The sequence below is a fragment of the Schistocerca gregaria genome, chromosome 8, assembly GCF_023897955.1.
Source record: "Schistocerca gregaria isolate iqSchGreg1 chromosome 8, iqSchGreg1.2, whole genome shotgun sequence".
NCBI lineage: Eukaryota > Metazoa > Arthropoda > Insecta > Orthoptera > Acrididae > Schistocerca > Schistocerca gregaria.
The window spans coordinates 438,273,596-438,294,443 of NC_064927.1; the positions used below are offsets into that span (position 1 = coordinate 438,273,596).

At 41.4% G+C, this 20,848-nt stretch overlaps 1 protein-coding gene across 1 annotated transcript in view; it reads left to right on the plus strand.

Moving 5' to 3' along the window:
- LOC126285232 (serine protease inhibitor I/II-like) overlaps positions 1-17,177 on the plus strand; it is a 109,647-nt gene extending 92,470 nt beyond the window's left edge. Inside the window, exon 6 of the mRNA XM_049984530.1 lies at positions 17,152-17,177. Coding sequence (XP_049840487.1) covers positions 17,152-17,177 — 26 coding nt within the window. The remainder of the gene's footprint in view (positions 1-17,151) is intronic.
- Positions 17,178-20,848: the final 3,671 nt, after the last annotated feature.

Sequence of the window (20,848 nt, forward strand, 5' to 3'; positions counted from 1 at the left end):
AGTACGTATTTCAGCCAGCAGATGGCACTTTCCTTTATACCTTAATGTTATTTTAGCAGTTATGCTTCCAAAGTTATAACTTTACGGCAGATTTTTAGGTCGTGGAAAGTGTATTTCAGGTGCCTAAAATAGGATGTTGCAGCACGTCATTTAGGCTACAGAAGACCTGAATCAAGGCCTAAAAACTGTTATGCAGAGAAATCAACCATAATATAAAATACACAGTGCTGACATATGAACAAATTATTTTTAATTAAAAATAAGGAAAATGAAAATATGAGCAGTTGTTCAACACAGCAAACATTTTGCTAGTTTAAAGTTCAAACTGATACCAAAACTTTTTAGTTTTTCCAAAACAAAAATACGGTATAAAACATACATACATACATACACACACACACACACACACACACACACACACACACACAGACTTAACCAGTGGTTTCAAACGTCGAAACCATAGCTTCACAGAAAATAAATAAAACCTTTTTTTAGCTCTTCCAGTGAAAAACTGGTACTAATCGATCAGTATTAATCTATATGCAGAAGAAGAACACTCTACATCAACGGATGTGACAATTATATACTTGACGTTCGGTACATGTTCGACAGGAGCGCTGCAGTCAAGGAGATTTTTCGCTAAGTGTGTTTGCTGTTATGCGCAAGTCCGTCAGGCGGATGTTCCTCTGCGAAACCGTTTGTTATTTTTGCTCGTACTTTTCCTCCCAACTCACCTGGTACTTCATTCATTTTATTTTAATCTTCTATCAGTAATGGATAGTTCTAGTTGATAGGTCTCCCTGAACGTTCCAATTCGGAAGTAATTGTTGCCATAAATATGTAGTTGGCTCTAACGTAAGCCGCGCCTTGATGGATTTAGGGATCTCTGAGTAATTTGTTTGCTTAAGTTACAGAGGTAGTATATTTTCAGTTACCTCTTTGGCTGCTGGTATATACCTACTGTAGTTTTACGCTGCTGCTAACCATTTTCTCCAGCTGGTAACAACAGGTTAACGTGGTCAGGGAACATCTGGAAGTTGTTCCTTGAAATCCTGTGTCCTTGATGGTGCCTTTATTTATTGTGGAGGAATTCCAACCTTACTTGATCTGCTATATAGTTGAAAAATCTGCTACATATGTTTTATGCAGCATCAAATACTTGAAATAATTGAAACGCTGCAACCATACATGCAGCAGCATCTGTGAAATTCAGATTTTGACAGAGACTGCAATTGTCTGATGTTAGGAGTCAAGTTAAGGTCTAGGTGGCGCATGGGTCCAGCTTGCGAAGAATCAGATTTTCAGTGTACCGACCAGTTCAGTTAGCAGTTTCATCAAGAGAAATTCTTATGCAAGGCTCACCAATATCTTCTCGGATTCTGTGCACTGCATCCTTGTAAGTTCAATCCAAATAAATTTTACGCAACGTTGACTGCATGGGAACAAACTGATGGCAGTACTTCTCAAGACGATATCTGAAAATAGGATTTTATAGTTTTAGAAGAGATACGTTTGATGTCACAATAGCATGGCATACGTCGATGCAGAACTGGTTGTGTTTGGTGGATTCATCAGATGCTTTTGTTAAAAATGTTTGCATTAACACAACATTTGCCTCATGAAAGGCTCCATTTGCATGTAGAATTGAGTGGAATTTTTTATCACTTGGAACCTAATAAAAAAGTGGGTGGTATATAGAAATACATATAAGAAGTATTTAGTATTGTTAAGGTACACCGGTAGTTAATTTTAGCAAAATAAGAAATATACAATACAGTTTATCAATTTTTCAGTTTCAGTTTTCCAACAATCCTGTCACTGAACAGATTTTTGTTACAACTGAAATCCTTTTCTTTTAAAAAAAAGAAACCAACATCTGTGCTTTTCATTATAAATATAATAATTTTCAGATTTCTCACTTTTCCTTTATATAGAAACTGAACTAAGTAACTTATAAATTATAATAAAAGTGAACAGTTGAGTTTTGGGGTTTCTTAATAGAATTTTAAACAGTATTTACAAAATAATCTGCTTCACAAATTCTCTGGGGTCGGGAGAAGTGAGAAGAAATTCACAATTCTAAAACGGCAGCAAGAACTAAGGAGCGCAAAAGCATAACAACTATCCTCTTTCTAGCGTGCATGACAGAATATAATTTTCCATCCGTCATATAACGTGGAAAATGTCAAAAAAGACTACACTTTTAACTATTTCCGTCATTTTCGTCTGTTGAGTTACATGTGCACTGAAACTAGAATAGATTTTGAACAATAAACATGTTACACTTTATAAGTACATCCGTGCGCTATGTGCTAGTTTATTTCGTTAAGTCGATAAGAAAAATTTGAGAGTAGCCTCGCTTTGCTACAGTGCGAGTTACTTTATAACAAAGTAAAAAGGTGCAATGGCAAGGGGGCTTTCATGCTCTCATTGTGCACGCATTATTTCCTTATGAGGTCAGTTCAAGGCCTACGAATGTTCTTTGTGGAAACAGGCCGCTGGCGAGGAGTTTGTGAGCTCCAGATATGTTTTCTTCAAGTACCTACTACAGTCCATAATTCTTTTAAAAATACAAGAAGTTTGTGTTACGTTAAAGGAATAGGTGCCTCTTAGGATTTTAAAGCTGAAGCTTGCGCTCTGTCTCTAATGACCTCGTTGTCGACGGGACGTTAAACACTAACCACCATCACCTTAGCACCACATTTCAAAATCTTCTATGTTGCTCTTATCTAAACTGTTCATCATCCACGTTTCACTTTCATACATGGCTACACTCCACACAAGTACTTTCAGAAAAGACTTCATGACAAATCTATTCTCGATGTTATCAAATTTCTCTTCTTCAGGAACGCTTTTCTTGCCATTGCCAGTCTCTCTACTTCGGCCATCATTAGTTTTTTGTTGTTGCCATATAGCAAAACCCATGTACTACTTATACCTGTCTCATTTCATAATCTCGTAACCTAATTCCCTTAGCAGCATCTGATTTATTTCGATTACATTGCATCGCCCTCGTTTTGCTTTTTTTGATGTTCTTCTTATTTCTTCCTTTCAAGACACTGTCCATTACACCCAACTGCTCTTAACAAGTCCTTTTCTGTCTCTCACAAAACTGAAATGTCCTCAGTAAACTTCAAAGTTTTTATTTATTCTCCCTGAACTCTAATACCTACTCAAAATATTTATTTTGTTTCCTTTACTGCTTGCTCAGTATTCAGATTGGCTAACATCGTGGACAGCCTACAACTCTGTCTCACTTCCTTGTAACCACTGCTTCCCTTTCACTTCCCTTGTCTCTTATAGCTGTTGTCTCGTTTCTAAACTGGTTGTAATATTGTAGCCTTTCGCTATCTGTAGTCGTAGGGTCTGTGCTGCCTCGCTGGTTCCTGTGGGTCTCTGGATTTCAAACTGGTCTTCCCCGAGGTCAACTTCTATCAGTTTTCTCATCCTTCTGTAAGTATTTCATGTTAGTTTTTTGCAGCCATGACTTATTAAACTAGTAGTTCGGTAATCTTCACACCTGTGGGCACCAACTTTCTTTGGAATTGCAATTATTATATTCTTCTTGAAGTCTCAGGGTATTTCGCCTGTCCCATACATCTTGCTCACCAGATGAAAGAGTTTTGTCAAGGCTAGCTCTCCAAGGACTATCAGTAGTTATAATGGAGTCTCGTCTGCTCCTGGGGTCTTATTTCGATTTACGCCTTTCAATGCTCTGTCAAATTCTTACCATTGTATCATATCTCCTATCTCATCTTCATCTACATCCTCTTGTGTTTCTATAATATTGCGCTCAAGTACTTGCCCTTGTGTAGGCCATCTATATACTCTCTCCACCTCCGAGCTCTCCCTTCTTTGTTTCGGAGTGGTTTTCCATCCGAGCTCTTGATATTAATACTTGTGGTTCACTATTGTCCAACGGTCCCTTTCATTTTCCTCTAGGCGATTTCTCATAGTAATAGGCCAAAGAAAGCGTCAACCCTCTTGGTTAGTGTGGGTTGCATACATACAGGGGCAACCCCCGACTCCCAACCTCATGATGACGTCATGCGTTTTCATCAGCTGGCAAGTTGGTCCTTTCCCCTCCTCAGCCTTCCCCTGTAAGAATGTCTTTTGTTCATGGTGCAGTATATTGTTTATTTAAACAATATGAGTTTACGTTGTTCGAGCACTAGACAGTAGATCCATCCAGTTTTGCCACTAACTGCTGTTTGTAGAGTGGATGTTTTCACTGTTAATCCAGCGCTGGAGAGCTGCTCCAGCCATTCTAGCTAATAGCCCTATATGAATATGATGGGTGGTAGTAAAAATAATAGGACAGCTAGCTATCACTGAAGTTTTCTTCAAGTGAATAGCTGCTGCTAGGAGGAAAACAAAAATAATATGGATAATAATAATACAAGAACAGCGACACACTGCGCCTATAGACACGAGTCCTTTAGCAACATGATTTGAAAATGAAACACACTTATACTTAATTACATGTCGCAAGTCACGTTATAGCCAACAGAACATGGGAAATATACTATAAAGTATTTTTTATGAGTGTAGTACTCATTAACTTACCTGAATATGGTGTCTCAAGCGGAAAAACAAAACTGGCCAGTCATCAGCAGTCACCTCCAACTTAGTCCAGCGCCATCTACCGAGTGTATTGTGTAACTGAAGAGCCAGCCAGCCAGAAAACTGCAGCTCGCCAAGGGCTTCTTAAGCCTCTACTTATGGCCAACCCTGCCACTGACCCTGGCACAATGCACAGAGACTGAGACTCACTACAGCTCCACCCATGACATATAATCCTCAATTTAAAAATTTCTAAACGGAGATATTCTTTCCTCAATGTACCTTTAATTCCGGACGCAAAATGTAGATTCCTTCCTTTTGCACTAGTTATTTTCGAAGAAATATTTTCTGTAAGTATTTTCTCATCTGATAGAAAAATATATTTTCTTATGTGCCACATACTGCATCACAGCACTAGAATATTAAACTCATTTTTGGTTCATGATGAAGTACTAAGAGCATGCTCTACCTTGGTCGCACGATGCCTCCTCACTTTCGAACTCTCTTAAAGTAAACAAATGTCTCATCACATATGAAGACTCTCAAGGTAACAGTACACAGAAGTTTTAAATATCAGATTTATACCATGTATCACTTTATAAATTTGATAACACAGCTGATTTTACTACAACAATCAAGTCTCTCTGTGTTGGTGGGAGGTGGAAATTCTGTTAAATGACCTCACTGCAACCACAAAACGTCTGATTAATGCTTCAGCGTTTGAATCATATACATGGTACTCTCATCCTAACTTGTATCTACCCGGTGGCACGTTATTGATATCGAACTTATAGGCTATTTAATTAAACTGATCATGACAACCCCTTCACATGGTGAGTAGTTTTCTTTTCCCTGCACAGGCAACACTATCCAGCTAAACGTTACAGACGCTTTGGTGACATCTTTGTAGGCATCCCACAGGCTAGGTAGCCAAATCCTCTGATACCATGATGGGTGGTCATCAAATAGCTGAAGAAATCCAACGCTAATTGCATTCTGCCTCTCAGCTGTCTTGTCATGCTGGTGTAAGTAAGCCACTTAGCATAGTAATATACTGCTCGCTGACTAATCCCACTGAGACCTCTTCGTTGATGAGGGACTGTGGGATGTTTCACTCTCTTCTCCACCCCCACAATGCCCTCTCCACTGGATTGCATGGAACAGCTACCACTGGGTCCTGAACCTTTCCCAGCATGTCAGGGCTTTACTGCTCTTGGCCTACGATCCGCAGCTCACCGTGGTGAACAACTGTTAATGATTCCAGACTCACAAGAGTCTCATCTTTCTGAGAAGGACTCGGCACTTAAATGAAGTTGGGAAAATACTAGGATGTTGAACAAATTGCTTCCCCTAGTCTCTCCTGCAAACCAAAACGATCTGAGGTGTGTTTTTGAAATATCTTAGAAAGGCTGACACATGGGCAATAACAAAATAACTCTCTACTGGCCACCACACCTCAAACATGTAAAAGTCTGCAGATCTAGGTTTCCCTCAGAATACAAGTCTATAGAAACGTTCCTATTGGGTGCCACCAAATTAGTGGCCGGATGATTCAAGAACTCAAATGGGAATCCTGTGAGGAAAGGCGATTTTCCTTTTGAGGAACGCTGCAGAGAACCGACATTTGAAGCCAACCACAGAAGGATTCTACTGCCACCAACGTACATCTCGTATAAGGACCACAAAAATAAGATACAAGAAATTAGAGCTCATAGGGAGACATTTAGGTAGTCTATTTGCGAGTTGAAGGGGAAAGGGGATGACTAGTAGTGGTACAGGGTACCCTCCACTTCAGACTGTATGGTGGCTTACAGAGTAAGCACATAGATGTAGATGTAGTTATCTATTAAGATGTCAGTCCCTACATTTATAGGTGCACAAAACTCACAGAACAAAGTTGTCTCTTACTTATCGAGAAAATAAAAGTAGGAACTTCTGCTGCTGATTGTCTCTCTGTAGAAACCTTTGCCTTAAACCCTAATTTTCTCACTGCAGTCACTTTGCAAAACGTATGTGAAAGACTGTCATATGTTCCCCACAATACTTACAAGAAATGGTATAGAGCTCAATTCTCAACTACCCTTTCATCAGAGTATCGCTTCCTTGTTGTATTCTCATGAATTTTCCAGTCTTAGCTACATATCATTTGATTTTGACAAGATGTCCCCCACCCAGTTACAGACCACTGATAATTTTCTTGAAAGCCTATCATGCTCTGACAGCACTATTCTACTAGTTAAAAGGCTGGGAGGGGGTGGTGTGAGAAGGGGCAAGGGGGTGGGGTAGGGGGCAGGTGTGTGGTGGGGGAGGAGTGGAGAGTGTAGAGTGGGTGAGGGCCAAAGGCGCCTTCTGCTGGTGGTGTTGTGAACTATTTCGTTCTCCAACCATTTCTAAGGATGATGTTGGAGGATGGGAGAGGAGGTGAGGTGAGGTGGGGGAGGCGAGGTGGGGGAGGAGAGGTGAGGCAAGGCGATGGGGGACAGGTGGAAGGGACCTGTGTGCAGGCTGGGAAGACCCATGACGTGATCAAGGATAGGGAGGCTGGGTTCGCTCCTGAATGTATGCAACCTGCACAAGCGAAGTGGGATAATCCTCTCTTTGCCATTCTACTTCTGCCTTTACTCTGGAGATACATGCTTCTAAATCCTAACATTTGTCCTCTAACCATCCTGTTTACCTATTCTGTACTTCTTGTCAATCCCATTTTTTAGACATTTGTATTTCATTGCACCTGCTTCATTTACTACATTTTTATATTTTCTCCTTTCATCGATCAAATTAAATATTTCTTGTATTAACCAAGGCTTTCTGTGAGGCCCCGTGATTTTACATATTTGATCATCTGCTGCTTTCACTATTTTCTTTCCCCAGGTCTTGGCAATAGTTCCCCAATACTTCCTCTAAAACTCTCATCAACCTTTCGTTCTTACAGTCAATGCACATCTCATCTCCTTAATTTCCTACTTATTTGCAATTCATTCAGTTTTAATCTGCTGTTCATAACCAGTAAACTGTGGTCAGACTCCACATCTACCCCTACAAAGTCTTACAGTTTGAAATCTTGTTCCAAAATCTTTGTGTTATAATCAGTATGAAACCTTCCTGTGTCTCCAGGTCTCTTGTACGAATTCAGTCTTCTTGTGTGATGTTTAAACCAAATTTTAGCGATGATTAAATTTTGTTCTGTGCAAAATTCTACCAGGTGGCTTATCTTTCATTCTTTTACCTAATCCATGTTTACCTACTATGTTTCCTTCTCTTCCTTTTCTTATTACTGAATGTCAGTCCACCATGACTAATAAATTTTCACCTTCCTTAACGAGTCAAGTAATTTCTTTCAACTCACCATACATTTCTTCAGCCTCTTCATCATATGCAGAGCTGTTTAGATTATAAACTGATATTACTTTGGTGGGTGTGGGTTTCATGTCTATCACAGCTATAATGAAGAATTCACTTTGTTGTTCATAATAGCTTACCCACATTCCTATTTCCATATTAATTATCGAACCTAGTCTTGCTAAGACTCTACCTGATTTTGTATTTATAACTCTGTATTCATCTGAGCAGACATCCTGTTCCTCGTGCCATTGAACTTCACTAATTCCCACTACCAACCAGGCCATTCTCTTTTTTTAATTTTTTAACCTACCTGCCCAATTAAGGGCTCTGACATTCCACATTCCAATACGTAGTACGCCAGTTTTGTTTCTCCTGATAACGAGATCCTCCTGATTGCCTACCCTCACTGCCCCCACCATGAGGTCTGAATGCAGGGCTACTTTACCTCCAGAATATTTTACCCAAGAGGATGCCACATCATTTAACCATACAGTAGAGCTGCATGCCCTTGGGAAAAATTACGCCTGTAGTTTTCCTCTTGCTTTCCTCCAGTCACCATACCACCACGGCAAGGCGGTTTCGTTGATGTTACAAGACCATCTTGCATCGGACCTTCCAGATTGTTGCCCCTGAATCTACTAAAAAGGCTCCTGCCCGCCTTCAGGAACCACACTTTTGTCTGGCCTCTCAACACATGCCTCACCATTGCGGTATCGCCTACTGTACGGCTATCTGTATCGCTGAGGCAGGTAAGCCTTCCAAGACGAGTGCCCAACAGCTCTGCCTCCCTTTTAAATGACCTGCAGGCGAGACGCAAACCTGCTGGTGTAACAGAGCGCTGTTTGAAGACCTCTTGTATTCGTTGACAAACATGAGGAGAATTTACATCTAGACCGTGGTACAGTGAAAACATATTGGACTCGTTTTTACGGTAGCATCCACCAGCGTATTCACACTGTTGCATTACTTACAAATTGAGCGAATAAAGGCCATGTAGTACAATTTTGTTACCTTAATGATACTTTGTGAAGCAGCTTAGAAATGAAGTTTAATTCCAATTTGTTGTACGACATTATTCGGTACCTCACTTGCTGGTTACAACAAACGATTGTGGAAGCTAGTTCTTTATTTACCACGAAAAATGGGTTTGATTCACAAACAATTTTAGTTTAAATTTGACCCCTAGTTGTCGTTTTAATAGTCACTCAATATCACGCCGACTATAATTTAATAATTTTATTCAGTATACTTAATATGATGTACGATCTACTTTGCATCGATAAGTAGATGGGCCAAAGACTTATGAAAACCAATTGTGCCCTTCACTTCCACATTCTCAGGATACTAAGCAAGCAATAGTTCAAAAGGGATACAACGAGACACCACATGCTAATGCTACACTGTTTCTCGAGGTAGTTCTAGGCTCATATTCGTAAGGCTCAAAATCTTTACCCTAAAATGGAGGCACCTGATAAACAGCATGTCGAAGACTTACAGTTTTTTATGATGGCATATTCACCACACACTGTCAACCACATATAGGGAATTTCTAAACGCTTCGAACGCAAAACTTTGTAAATATAAGTTCAAACAGCACCGTGCGAGATGAGTCATTGGCGTATCGCTGCAGTCCTACTCAGGCTATCCTTGATTTACCTAAGTAGTGTAGGGATTGTGCTGAGATCGTTCCTTTGAAGAGGCACGGCCTACTCCCTTCCCAAACTTCCTTATCCGATCTTGTGCTCCGTCAATAATCACCTCATCGTGAATGGGACCTTAAACCATAATCATACTATCTTTGAAATTTGACTTCAGCAGGTTATAAATTACTAATAAAGGGTAGAACTGATAAGAGACAATTTGTTCTTTGTTTTTTTTTGCATACAGTCAAAAAATTTGTCTATCGTTGTAAAAGCAGTCGTGGCGTTAAGCTCAATGGCAGTCCACGTTCCGAGATGGGTAAGGAATTTCAAAATCCTTCTCCTTTCACTTTACTTCTTCTTCTTGTCAATCTTTTAAGTTCCTTCCTTTTTCGGTGAGTCAGATGATACGCATGCTTTGTTTCCGTAGGCATATGATCTCAATCTTCCCTTTGTATTTGGCTAGCAGTACAAATTTCATAAATTCACTGCAGCTACATTAATTGACATATTAGCACAAAACTTAACACTCATATAGAAAAACACAAAAAGTTTTGTAATGTTGCAGCCGCATCTGAGATTCTGCCACGAGAGCGCAGCAGTGAGCAGTGAGGCAAGATGGCGACAGGGCCGAGAAAGAGTACGTTGTGCTCGAAATGAATTGAAGTTAGTCTATCGTAAGAGTGCAACGTCACTTCAGATCGAAATTCAACAAATATCCACCAATTGACAACTCAATTAAGCGATGATACGCACAATTTCAAGCTCCAGTACGCCTCTGCAAGGCAAACCCGCAGTGAGTGAAGAAACGTTTCACAGCGAGAGGTCGAGCTTCGCACGTAGCCCACAGAAGTCGACGAACAGAGCAAGCAGAGAGCTGAATGTACCACGACCGAAGATTTGGAAGACCTCGAGGAAACGATTGATGCTGAAGCGTTACTCTTACAACTGCTGCAAGTCCTGACTCTCTTTGAAAAAGAAAGACACTACGAATTTTCGACATAGTTGCAACAGCTTACCCGGCCGGCCGTGCTGATCTAGCCGCTACAGTCTGGAGTCAAGCGACCGCTACTGTCGCAGGTTCGAATCCTGCTTCGGACATGGATGTATGTGGTGCCCTTAGGTTAATTAGGTTTAATTAGTTCTAAGTTCTAGGCGACTGATGACCACAGAAGTTAGGTCTCATAGTGCTCAGAGCCATTTGAACCATTTTTTGCAACAGATTACGGAAGAGGATGAGTTTTGTGATGAAACAACGTGTTTTGTGACAGTCAAAGTGAACAGGTAAAAACTTGTGAATCTGGAGACAGGATCCCCACGTATCATGCAGCACTTTCGAGATCCACCAAAAGTGTGCTCTTGCAGTATCACGATTTAAAATTTTATGGTCCCTTTTTCTTCTGCGAAAAGACCGTTACAGGCCACATGTATCTGGACATACTGGAAAACTGGCTCAAGCCACAACTGGAGATCGACAGGATGTTGATCCACCCCACTTCCTTCAGGATGTTTTTGTTCTTAAATAGCAAACTGAGAAACCGATGGATCGATCGTGGTTGTGCGATGATTAGTACTCTACTGGCCATTAAAATTGCTGCACCACGAAGGTGACGTGCTACAGAAGCGAAATTTAACCGACGGGAAGAAGATGCTGTGATACGCAAATGATTAGCTTTTCAGAGCATTCACACAATGTTGGCGCCGGTGGCGACACCTTCAACGTGCTGATATGAGGAAAGTTTCCAACCGATTTCTCATACACAAACAGCAGTTGACCGGTGTTGCCTGGTGATACGTTGTTCTGATGCCTCGTGTAAGGAAGAGAAATGCGTACCATCACATCACGTTTCCGACTTCGATAAAGGTCGGATTGTAGCCTATCGCAATTGCGGTTTATCGCATCGCGACATTGCTGCTCGCGTTGGTCGAGATCCAATGACTGTCAGCAGACTAACGAATCGGTGGGTTCAGGAGGGTAATACGGAACGCCATGCTGGATCCTAATGGCACCGTATCACTAGCAGTCGATATGACAGGCATCTTGTCCTCATGGTTGGAACGGATCGTGCAGCCAGGTCTTGATCCCTGAGTCAAGAGATGGGGACCTTTGTAAGACAGTAACCATCTGTACGAACAGTTCGACGACGTTTGCAGCAGCATGGACTATCATCTCGGAGACCATGGCTGCGGTTACCCTCCACGCCGCTTCACAGACAGGAGCGCCTGCGATGGTGTACTCAACGACGAACCTGGGTGCACGAATGGCAAAACCTCATTTTTTCAGATGAATCCAGGTTCTGCTTACAGCATTCTGATGGTCGAACCGTGTTTGGCGAAATCGCGGTGTACGCACATTGGAAGCGTGTATTCAGCATCGCCATACTGGCGTATCTTCCGTCGTGATGGTATGGGGTGCCATTGGATACACGTCTCGGTCACCTCTTGTTCACATTGACGGCACTTTGAACGGTGGACGTTACATTTCAGATGTGCTTTGACCCTTGGGCTCTACCCTTCATTCGATCCCTGCGATTCCTACATTTCACCAGGATAATGCAAGACCGCATCTTGTAGGTCCTGTACGGGCCTTTCTGGATACAGAAAATGTTCGACTGTTGCCCTGAGCAACACATTCTCCAGATCTCTCACCAATTGAAAACGTCTGGTCAATGGTGACCGAGCAACTGTCTCGTCACAACACGCCACTCACTACTCTTGATGAACTGTGGTATCGAGTTGAAGCTGCATGGGCAACTGTGCCTGTACACGCCATCCAAGCTCTGTTTGACTCAATACCCAGGCGTATCAAGGCCGTTATTACGGCCAGAGGTGGTTTTCCTGGGTACTGTTTTCTCAGGATCTATGCACCCGAATTGAGTGAAAATGTTATCACATGTCAGTTCTAGTATAATATATGTGTCCAATGAATACCCGTATGTCATCTGCATTTCTTCATGGTGTAGCAATTTTAATGGCCAAAAGTGTAGTTCATGTCATGGCCTCCACTACACGTTTTCTTAGTATGGTATTATTAGTCCAGTCAAATTGCAGAATAACCTTGCAAAAGGTGTGGTAGAAGAGTTTATTTTTTCAACTTGTTCATATGGTTGGAAATATTAAAAAACCGAGTTGCCAACAAAATTTCGCTTGGGAAAACTTTCTGCAGTCAAAAAACTTTGAAAATTTCGGCCTTTTTCCGTTTTTTCAAAATATCTCAGTTTCATTTGCTTCTATTGCTTTAACGTATATTTTCTTTTTTAAAGAGCACGAAATACTCTACAAATTTGATTCTTGCCAATTTTTTCTACTCCCAATATCTAAGGCGCTACAGCACCTCAAAAAATATCAACTTCTCAAATTTTGAGCATAGTGGTAAGATACCTTATTTTTGAACACTATTTTTCAGTTTCTATTTGTGTAGTATAAATACATTATACACCATATTATAGAGGTGTTTCAAAAAGGTACGGCCAAACTTTCAGGAAACATTCCTCACACACAAAGAAAGAAAATATGTTATGTGGAAGTGTGTCCGAAAACGCTTACTTTCCATGTTAGAGCTCATTTTATTACTTCTTTTCAAATCACATTAATCACGGAATGGAAACACACAGCAACAGAACGTACCAGCGTGACTTGAAACACTTTGTTACAGGAAATGTTCAAAATGTCCTCCGTTAGCGAGGAAATATGCATCCACCCTCCGTCGCATGGAATCCCAGATGAGCTGATGCAGTCCTGGAGAACGGCGTATTGTATCACAGCCGTTCACAATACGAGCACGAAGAGTCTCTACATTTGGTACCGGGATTGCGTAGACAAGAGCTTTCAAATGCCCCCATAAATAAAAGTCAAGAGAGTTGAGGTGTGGAGAGCGTGGAGGCCATGGAATTGGTCCGCCTCTACCAATCCATCGGTCACCGAATCTGTTGTTGAGAAGCGTACGAACACTTCTATTTAAATGTGCAGGAGCTCCATCGTGCATGAATCACATGCTGTGTCGTACTTGTAAAGGCACATGTTCTAGCAGCACAGGTAGTGTGTCCCGTATGAAATGATGATAACATGCTCCATTGAGCGTAGGTGGACGAAACTAAAATGAGCTCTAACATGGAAATTAAGCGTTTCCGGACACATGTCCACATAATATATTTTTTTTATTTGTGTGTCAGGAATGTTTTCTGAAAGTTTGGCCGTACCTTTTTGTAACGCCCTGTATGTTGGAATTTACCACCCCACTTTCAAGTATTCAATTTCTCTGTATGCAACATGAGGATTTCTGGGCACCCAACTATTGTGATTCTTACATCACTACCTGAAGTTCACTATGGGCCACCTCAGCCCTGGTACTTGTAAAACTATAAATATAAAAATAAATCATTAAGAGACATAGACACACACACACACACACACACACACACACACACACACACACACACACACACACAAAATAAATTGTCTCAGGAAACTGAACTCTTATTAGCTGCAATAGGCAACCTAATTAGGTACGTAATTATTCTTGTGTATAAAAGCCACACAATTGACATTAAAAATAAGTATCTTTATTACAATTAAAATGCATTGTCAGTTACTAAAAATGTTGATAGTTCTGGGTGTGTAATACTTGTAATATTGCACATTAGCGCACTTGAGACAGATATGAGCATCACGTCCAACGTTTTGATTGGCCAGGTTCTTCAGTGTCACCAGAAATACCTTGAGTTAGGGATTCAGGGTCTGTACCTAGAGTTGATCCCAGATTGACCTCTTCTTTAAACAGCGAGTCAGCCTCAGCAAGTTCGTTGATTTCGTCAGCGGTTTCCTCAACATCCTCCATAACATCTTCTTCACTGGAATGAGATTTTCACTCTGCAGCGGAGTGTGCGCTGATATGAAACTTCCTGGCAGATTAAAACTGTGTGCCCGACCGAGACTCGAACTCGGGACCTTTGCCTTTCGCGGGCAAGTGCTCTACCAACTGAGCTACCGAAACACGACTCACGCGCGGTACTCACAGCTTTACTTCTGCCAGTATCCGTCTCCTACCTTCCAAACTTTACAGAAGCTCTTCTGCGAAACATGCAGAACTAGCACTCCTGAAAGAAGTGAAAATCTCATTCTGGAAACATCCCCCAGGCTGTGGCTAAGCCATGTCTCCACAGTATCCTTTCTTTCAGGAGTGCTAGTTCTGCATGTTTCGCAGAAGAGCTTCTGTAAAGTTTGGAAGGTAGGAGACGGATACTGGCAGAAGTAAAGCTGCGAGTACCGGGCGTGAGTCGTGTTTCGGTAGCTCAGTTGGTAGAGCACTTGCCCGCGAAAGGCAAAGGTCCCGAGTTCGAGTCTCGGTCGGGCACACAGTTTTAATCTGCCAGGAAGTTTCATATCAGCGCACACTCCGCTGCAGAGTGAAAATCTCATTCTGGAAACATCCCCCAGGCTGTGGCTAAGCCATGTCTCCACAGTATCCTTTCTTTCAGGAGTGCTAGTTCTGCATGTTTCGCAGAAGAGCTTCTGTAAAGTTTGGAAGGTAGGAGACGGATACTGGCAGAAGTAAAGCTGCGAGTACCGGGCGTGAGTCGTGTTTCGGTAGCTCAGTTGGTAGAGCACTTGCCCGCGAAAGGCAAAGGTCCCGAGTTCGAGTCTCGGTCGGGCACACAGTTTTAATCTGCCAGGAAGTTTCATCTTCTTCACTGGCTTCATATAAAAATTTCGGCACGTTTTCACAGTTGACCTCAATACATTTCTTGCAAATTGAAGAACATTTCAAACCCGATTTTCTGCAGGAGCACGCTCCGCCACAGTTCAGCTTGCATGAGCATGAAACAATGTGAAGAAGTGCTTCAGATGCTGGATCTTGGCTCATTATAGCGGGTATTGGACCGCGGTCACTGTGATTCCAGCCCCATTTCTCAGGAGATTTCCAGTTTCCCATCCAACTTTGGACTTTTTGGTAAGTCCGCAACGAGTGATGTTGTGCAGCATCTAGTGTAGGTGGCAACCGTGCAAGATTCAGTTTGCTTTTTGTGGCAGACTTGGCGAACAGCTGGTACCGCAAATGGTCTAGTGTGTGGGAACTGCTGAAACCTCCACAATACAATGCGATAGTAAATTGTTCTGTTGCTGTTATTATTTCTTCATGGGTAGCATGTGGTTCATTGAACGTGCAAAGTGCTGAAGTTAGGTGTTCATTTTTCGCAACAATATTTCAGCGCTTAATTTTTCCTTGACCAAAAGAAGCGGATATTGTATCACATCCGCTAAAGGCGTGAGTGAACAGAATATATTCACTGTCAAACTTCTAAGATGCAGTAGAAAACCACTTGTCTTCTACATTTCCTCTACCTGGCTTTAAGAAAAATAAGTTTTCTAGGCCTTGCCCCAAACCGGTCTTGAGCATAAGCAGGTCAACATCTTCTCCTACAACGACAACACTTCCAAAATCTTTGGTTCTTGAAATGACAGATGTTACAGTCATAACGTCAGCATCTTCTTGTGCCTGGTGCACTTCAACGCTACACTCCAGAAATTCCTTTTTAAGAAGTGTGATCAAACGCATCTTGTTTCGTTAGTTGTACAAGAACTTGTCCTGAGGGACTTGGTTCACCATATCTTATTCAACCACAACGTCAACCGAAGAATGTTTTTTGGACCTACGAATCCTCTTAGCAGTCTTTGTGCTACATTTGTCTCCTTCACATGGATACCCATCAAATACAATAGTATGTTGAGATCCAAATTGACATTGCAGGTAAGAAACATAGCTTTGGGCTATTGACTTGAAGCAAACATTTCGAGTCCAAGTCACTTTGTGGATAAGGTACCCTCCATCAAAATTTCGTTTGGCATATGGAAGTCTTAACTGCTTGGTTAAAAAGTCATCAGAATTCCCTTTTGCACATATATGGAGCACTTTTAGTCAAAGAATATAGCTAGAGAAACTCTGTGAAATCGTTTCAGTCATTTATAATAACCTTGTATTTGTTAGCGCTATTTGACATCTCATGTATTGCTAATGTGAAATTTTTAATTTAAAATCATTTGCCAGTTTAAGTAAAAATTTAGAAATTTGAATTAGCTAACGAAGAGCTCTCAGTGTAGCACGCCGTATTATTTTAGTTAAATCCTGAGTGAAACTCATTATTACGTCACAAGGTATGAGTACTCGTTCAATACACTTGTTAATACCAATAGACTTGTGCTGCTCATAGACAACTAAATTCACTCTGATTCCGTAGTTTGTTGCATATTGTGGCAAAAGCGCTTTCGTTCTGCGAACTTCATAAGTGCATTAAGCAGACAATTATTTGAAAAGCATATAAAGTAGCAGTTCTAAATTTCTTTTAGCGTAGTGAATCTCCTTTGTGAGCTGTAGCGTTTCCTACACCTCTTTATTCAGTATAGTTGATGTAGGGCCTGTTACGAGGAACGGTTTTACTTTCCATTGCCGAGGCGTAGTATTCACGCCAACGATTCAAGCCAACAGAGTGTATCAAGCAGAACCGACGCTTTAATGTCTTTCCCGGTAGTAGTAAAACCGCTCCTAACCCGCCTTCACGTTTCATAAAACATATGCTGTAATGTTGCCATGATGGGGCTTCTGTTTCAGTTTCTATCTGCCCCAGCGACCCGTAATGTCAGCCACACCATTTTTTCGCTTAGCTGAAGGCTGCTGCTTCGTAAACCACTAAACTATATTGCGATTTAGTTATAAAGTTGACAAAGGCGATAAAGTATAGGAAAGTTTTTAAATACGTCAGGTGCAAGTACATCTACATCTACTTGATTACTCTGCTATTCACAATAAAATGCCTGGCAGAGTGTTCAATGAACCACCTTCAAGCTGTCTACCGTTCCACTCTCGAACAGTCTGCTGGAGAAACGAGCACTTAAATTTTTCTCTGCGAGCCCTAGTTCCTCTTATTTTGTCGATTTGATCATTTCTTTCTATGTAGATGGGTGCCAACAGAAATTTTTCGCAAGCGGAGGAGAAAACTAGTGATTGAAATTCTGTAAGAAGTTCCCGTCGCAAGGAAAAACGCCTCCGTTTTAATGATTGCCACACCAATTTACGTATCACGTCTGTGACGCTATCTTCCTTATTTCGCGATAATACAAAACGTGCGGCCCTTCTTTGAACTTTTTCGATGTCATCCGTCAGTCCCACCTGATGCAGATCCCACACCGCACAGCACTACCTCAGAATAGGGTGGACGAGTGTCGTGTAAGCAGTCTTTTTAGTAGACCTGATGCACCTTCTAAGTGTTCTGCCAACGAATCGCAGTCTTTGGTTTGCTCTACCCACAACACTATCTATGTGATCGCTCCAATTTAGGTTATTTGCAATTGTTCTGTATTGGTGCAAAGTGTGACAAGGGCGCAGCAGCGACCGGACACTGGATGCAGGTAAGAATTTTTTCTGGCCGGAAGTCCATACAATGCACCACCGGAACTGGTCGGAACAACAGGAGACGGGGAAGTGACCGCCAAGCAGCGCACACGCATCTGTAACTGTCTCTCGCATTGTAATCTCTAAATACAGTCCACTTTTGCGAATCATATACTTTCATTTCAACCCCCTTTCCTTTGCAACTAGTGTATGCATTCGTTTGCACTGTCGAAAGAGCGAGGCAGGACATAATTCACCGCGCGGTTTGCGGCTGCCTACAGTAATTGTAATCCCTAAGTATTTTTTTGAATTTTCGGCCTTCAGGTTTGGGTAAGTTATCACGTAATCGAAATTCTTTTAGTACTCTTGTGAATAACTTCACACTTTTCTTCATTCAGGGTCAATTGCCACTTTTCGCACCTTACAGATAGTGTATCTACATCATTTTACCAGCCATTTTGATAATCTGATGACTTTACAAGACAGTAAATGACAGCATCATCTGCAAACAATCTAAGACGGCTACTCAGATTGTCTCCGATGTCGTTAATATAGATGAGGAACAATAGAGCACCTATAACACTTCCTTGGGGAACGCCGGATATTACATTCTGTTTTACTCGATGACTTTCCGTCTATTACTACAAACTGTAACCTTTCTGACAGAAAATCATGAATCCAGTCGCACAACTGAGGCGATATTCCATAGGAACTAAGTTCTGTTAGATGACACTTGTGAGGAAAGGTGTCGAAAGCCTTCTGGAAATCTAAAAACATGGAATCCATTTGACATCCCCTGTCCATATCACTCATTACTTCATGAGTATGAAGAGCTAGTTGTGTTTCACAAGAACGACATTTTCTGAATCGTTTTCTTCGAGGTAATTCATAATGTTCGAACCTAATATATGTTCAGAACCCTAATGAAAATCGACGTTAGTGATATGGGCCTGTAATTCAGCAGATTACTCCTATTTCCCTTTTAGGGAATTGGTGTGATTTTAACAATTTTCCAGTTTTTAGGTGCGAATCTTTCTGTGAGCGAGCGGTTGTATATAATTGCTAAATATGGAGCTATTGCATCTACTTACTCTAAAGGGAACCTGACTAGTATACAATCTGGAACGGAGGCCTTTATTAAGTAATTTAAGCTGGTTTGTTACACTGAGGATACATACTTCTATGTTTCTCATCTTGGAAGTTGTTCTTGTTTGGAATTCAGGAACATTAACTTCATCACTGTGGTGAAGGAGTTTCAGAAAACCGTGTTTAATAACTCTGCTTTAGTGGCACTCTCATCAGTGACTTCAACGTTGTTATCGCGCTTTGAAGGTATTGATTTCGTCTTGCCACTGGTATGTTTTATGTATAAGCAGAATCTCTTTGGGTTTTTTGACGTATTCCGGGACTGAGTTTCGTTGTACAAATTATTATAAACATCTCGCATTGAAGTAGTGCTATCTTTCAAACTTCTGCAAAACTTTGCCAATCTTGAGGATTTTGCATTCTTTTAAATTTAGCACGTTTTTTCCTTGCTTCTGCAACAGCGATCTCACCCATTTGGTATACCATGGGAGGATCAGTACCATCACTTATTAATTTATTTGGTATACAGTTCTCAATTGACGTCGATACTATCTCTTTGAAATAATTCCACATCTTTTCTATGTTCAAAAATGTTCAAATGTGTGTGAAATCTTATGCGACTTAACTGCTAAGGTCATCAGTCCTAAGCTTACACACTACTTAACCTAAATTATCCTAATGACAAACACTCACACTCATGCCCGAGGGAGGACTGGAACCTCCGCCGGGACCAGCCGCAGTAAGCGTATCGGTACATGATTACCTGAACGTGCATTGTACCATTCTTCTCCTAACCTTCTCGTAAAACTCATAAGCTGGTTTCTTTTTTGCAATTACTTTTCCTCCAGTAATTATCATCATTAGGAGGCTTCAATACAGGGTGTTTCAAAAAGAAAATACGTATTTCGAACGCAAGTATTTATTAAACTTTAAGACATACGAATATGAGCTTAACACACATATTTACGAACCTCTCAAGTTCAGATTACAAATGTTCAATGTGTCCTCCATCAGCGATACGAACAATATCACATAGATACTCTAAGTCTTCCCTTACTCTGGCAAGCATGTCCTTCGTCACTGATATTATGGCAGTACGGATCCGGTTCTTCAACTCTTCCAGATTCTGTGAGAGTGGTGGTACATAAACGTTGTCTTTAACGAAACCGCACAGGAAGAAGTCAGAGGGTCAAATCCGGCGACCGTGGAGCCTAGCTGAGACATGCTAGGCCGCCAGCTCCTTGACGAGCAATCCAACGATTCGGTATGGTTTCATTCAGATATTCACGCACTTGGGGACTCCAGTGACGGGGTGCACCATCTTGTTGAAATATGGAGTTGTCTTCGTGCAGCCTCGGAAACAGCCACTTTTGTAACATAGAGAGGTACTGCTGCCCGTTAACCGTGTTTCCATCAAAGAAGAGTGGTCCATAAGCAGATGATCGGGATATCGCACAAAACACATTGACTTTGAGCGAATTTCGTATACGTTCAATGGCTGCATGTGGGTTCTGTAGGCCCCTTGTGTTTGTCTACCTGACCACTAACATGGAAAGTCGCTTCATCACTGAACACGGAGCGTTGTGCGAAAGTGTTTACATTGTAAATAGCATCAAGAATCTCGTTACAAAATGCCATGCGTTTGCATTTGTCATCAGGATGCAGAGCTTGTAACAGCTGTAACTTGTACGGCTTCATAACCAACCGTCGTCTCAAAACACGTCAGACTGTCGGTAAAAATAGTTTTAACTCCCGACTAGCACGAAGAGTTGATTTTGAAAGACTATGTTGGAAAGCAGTTTGAATTCGTGCAACATTTTCCTCAGGAACA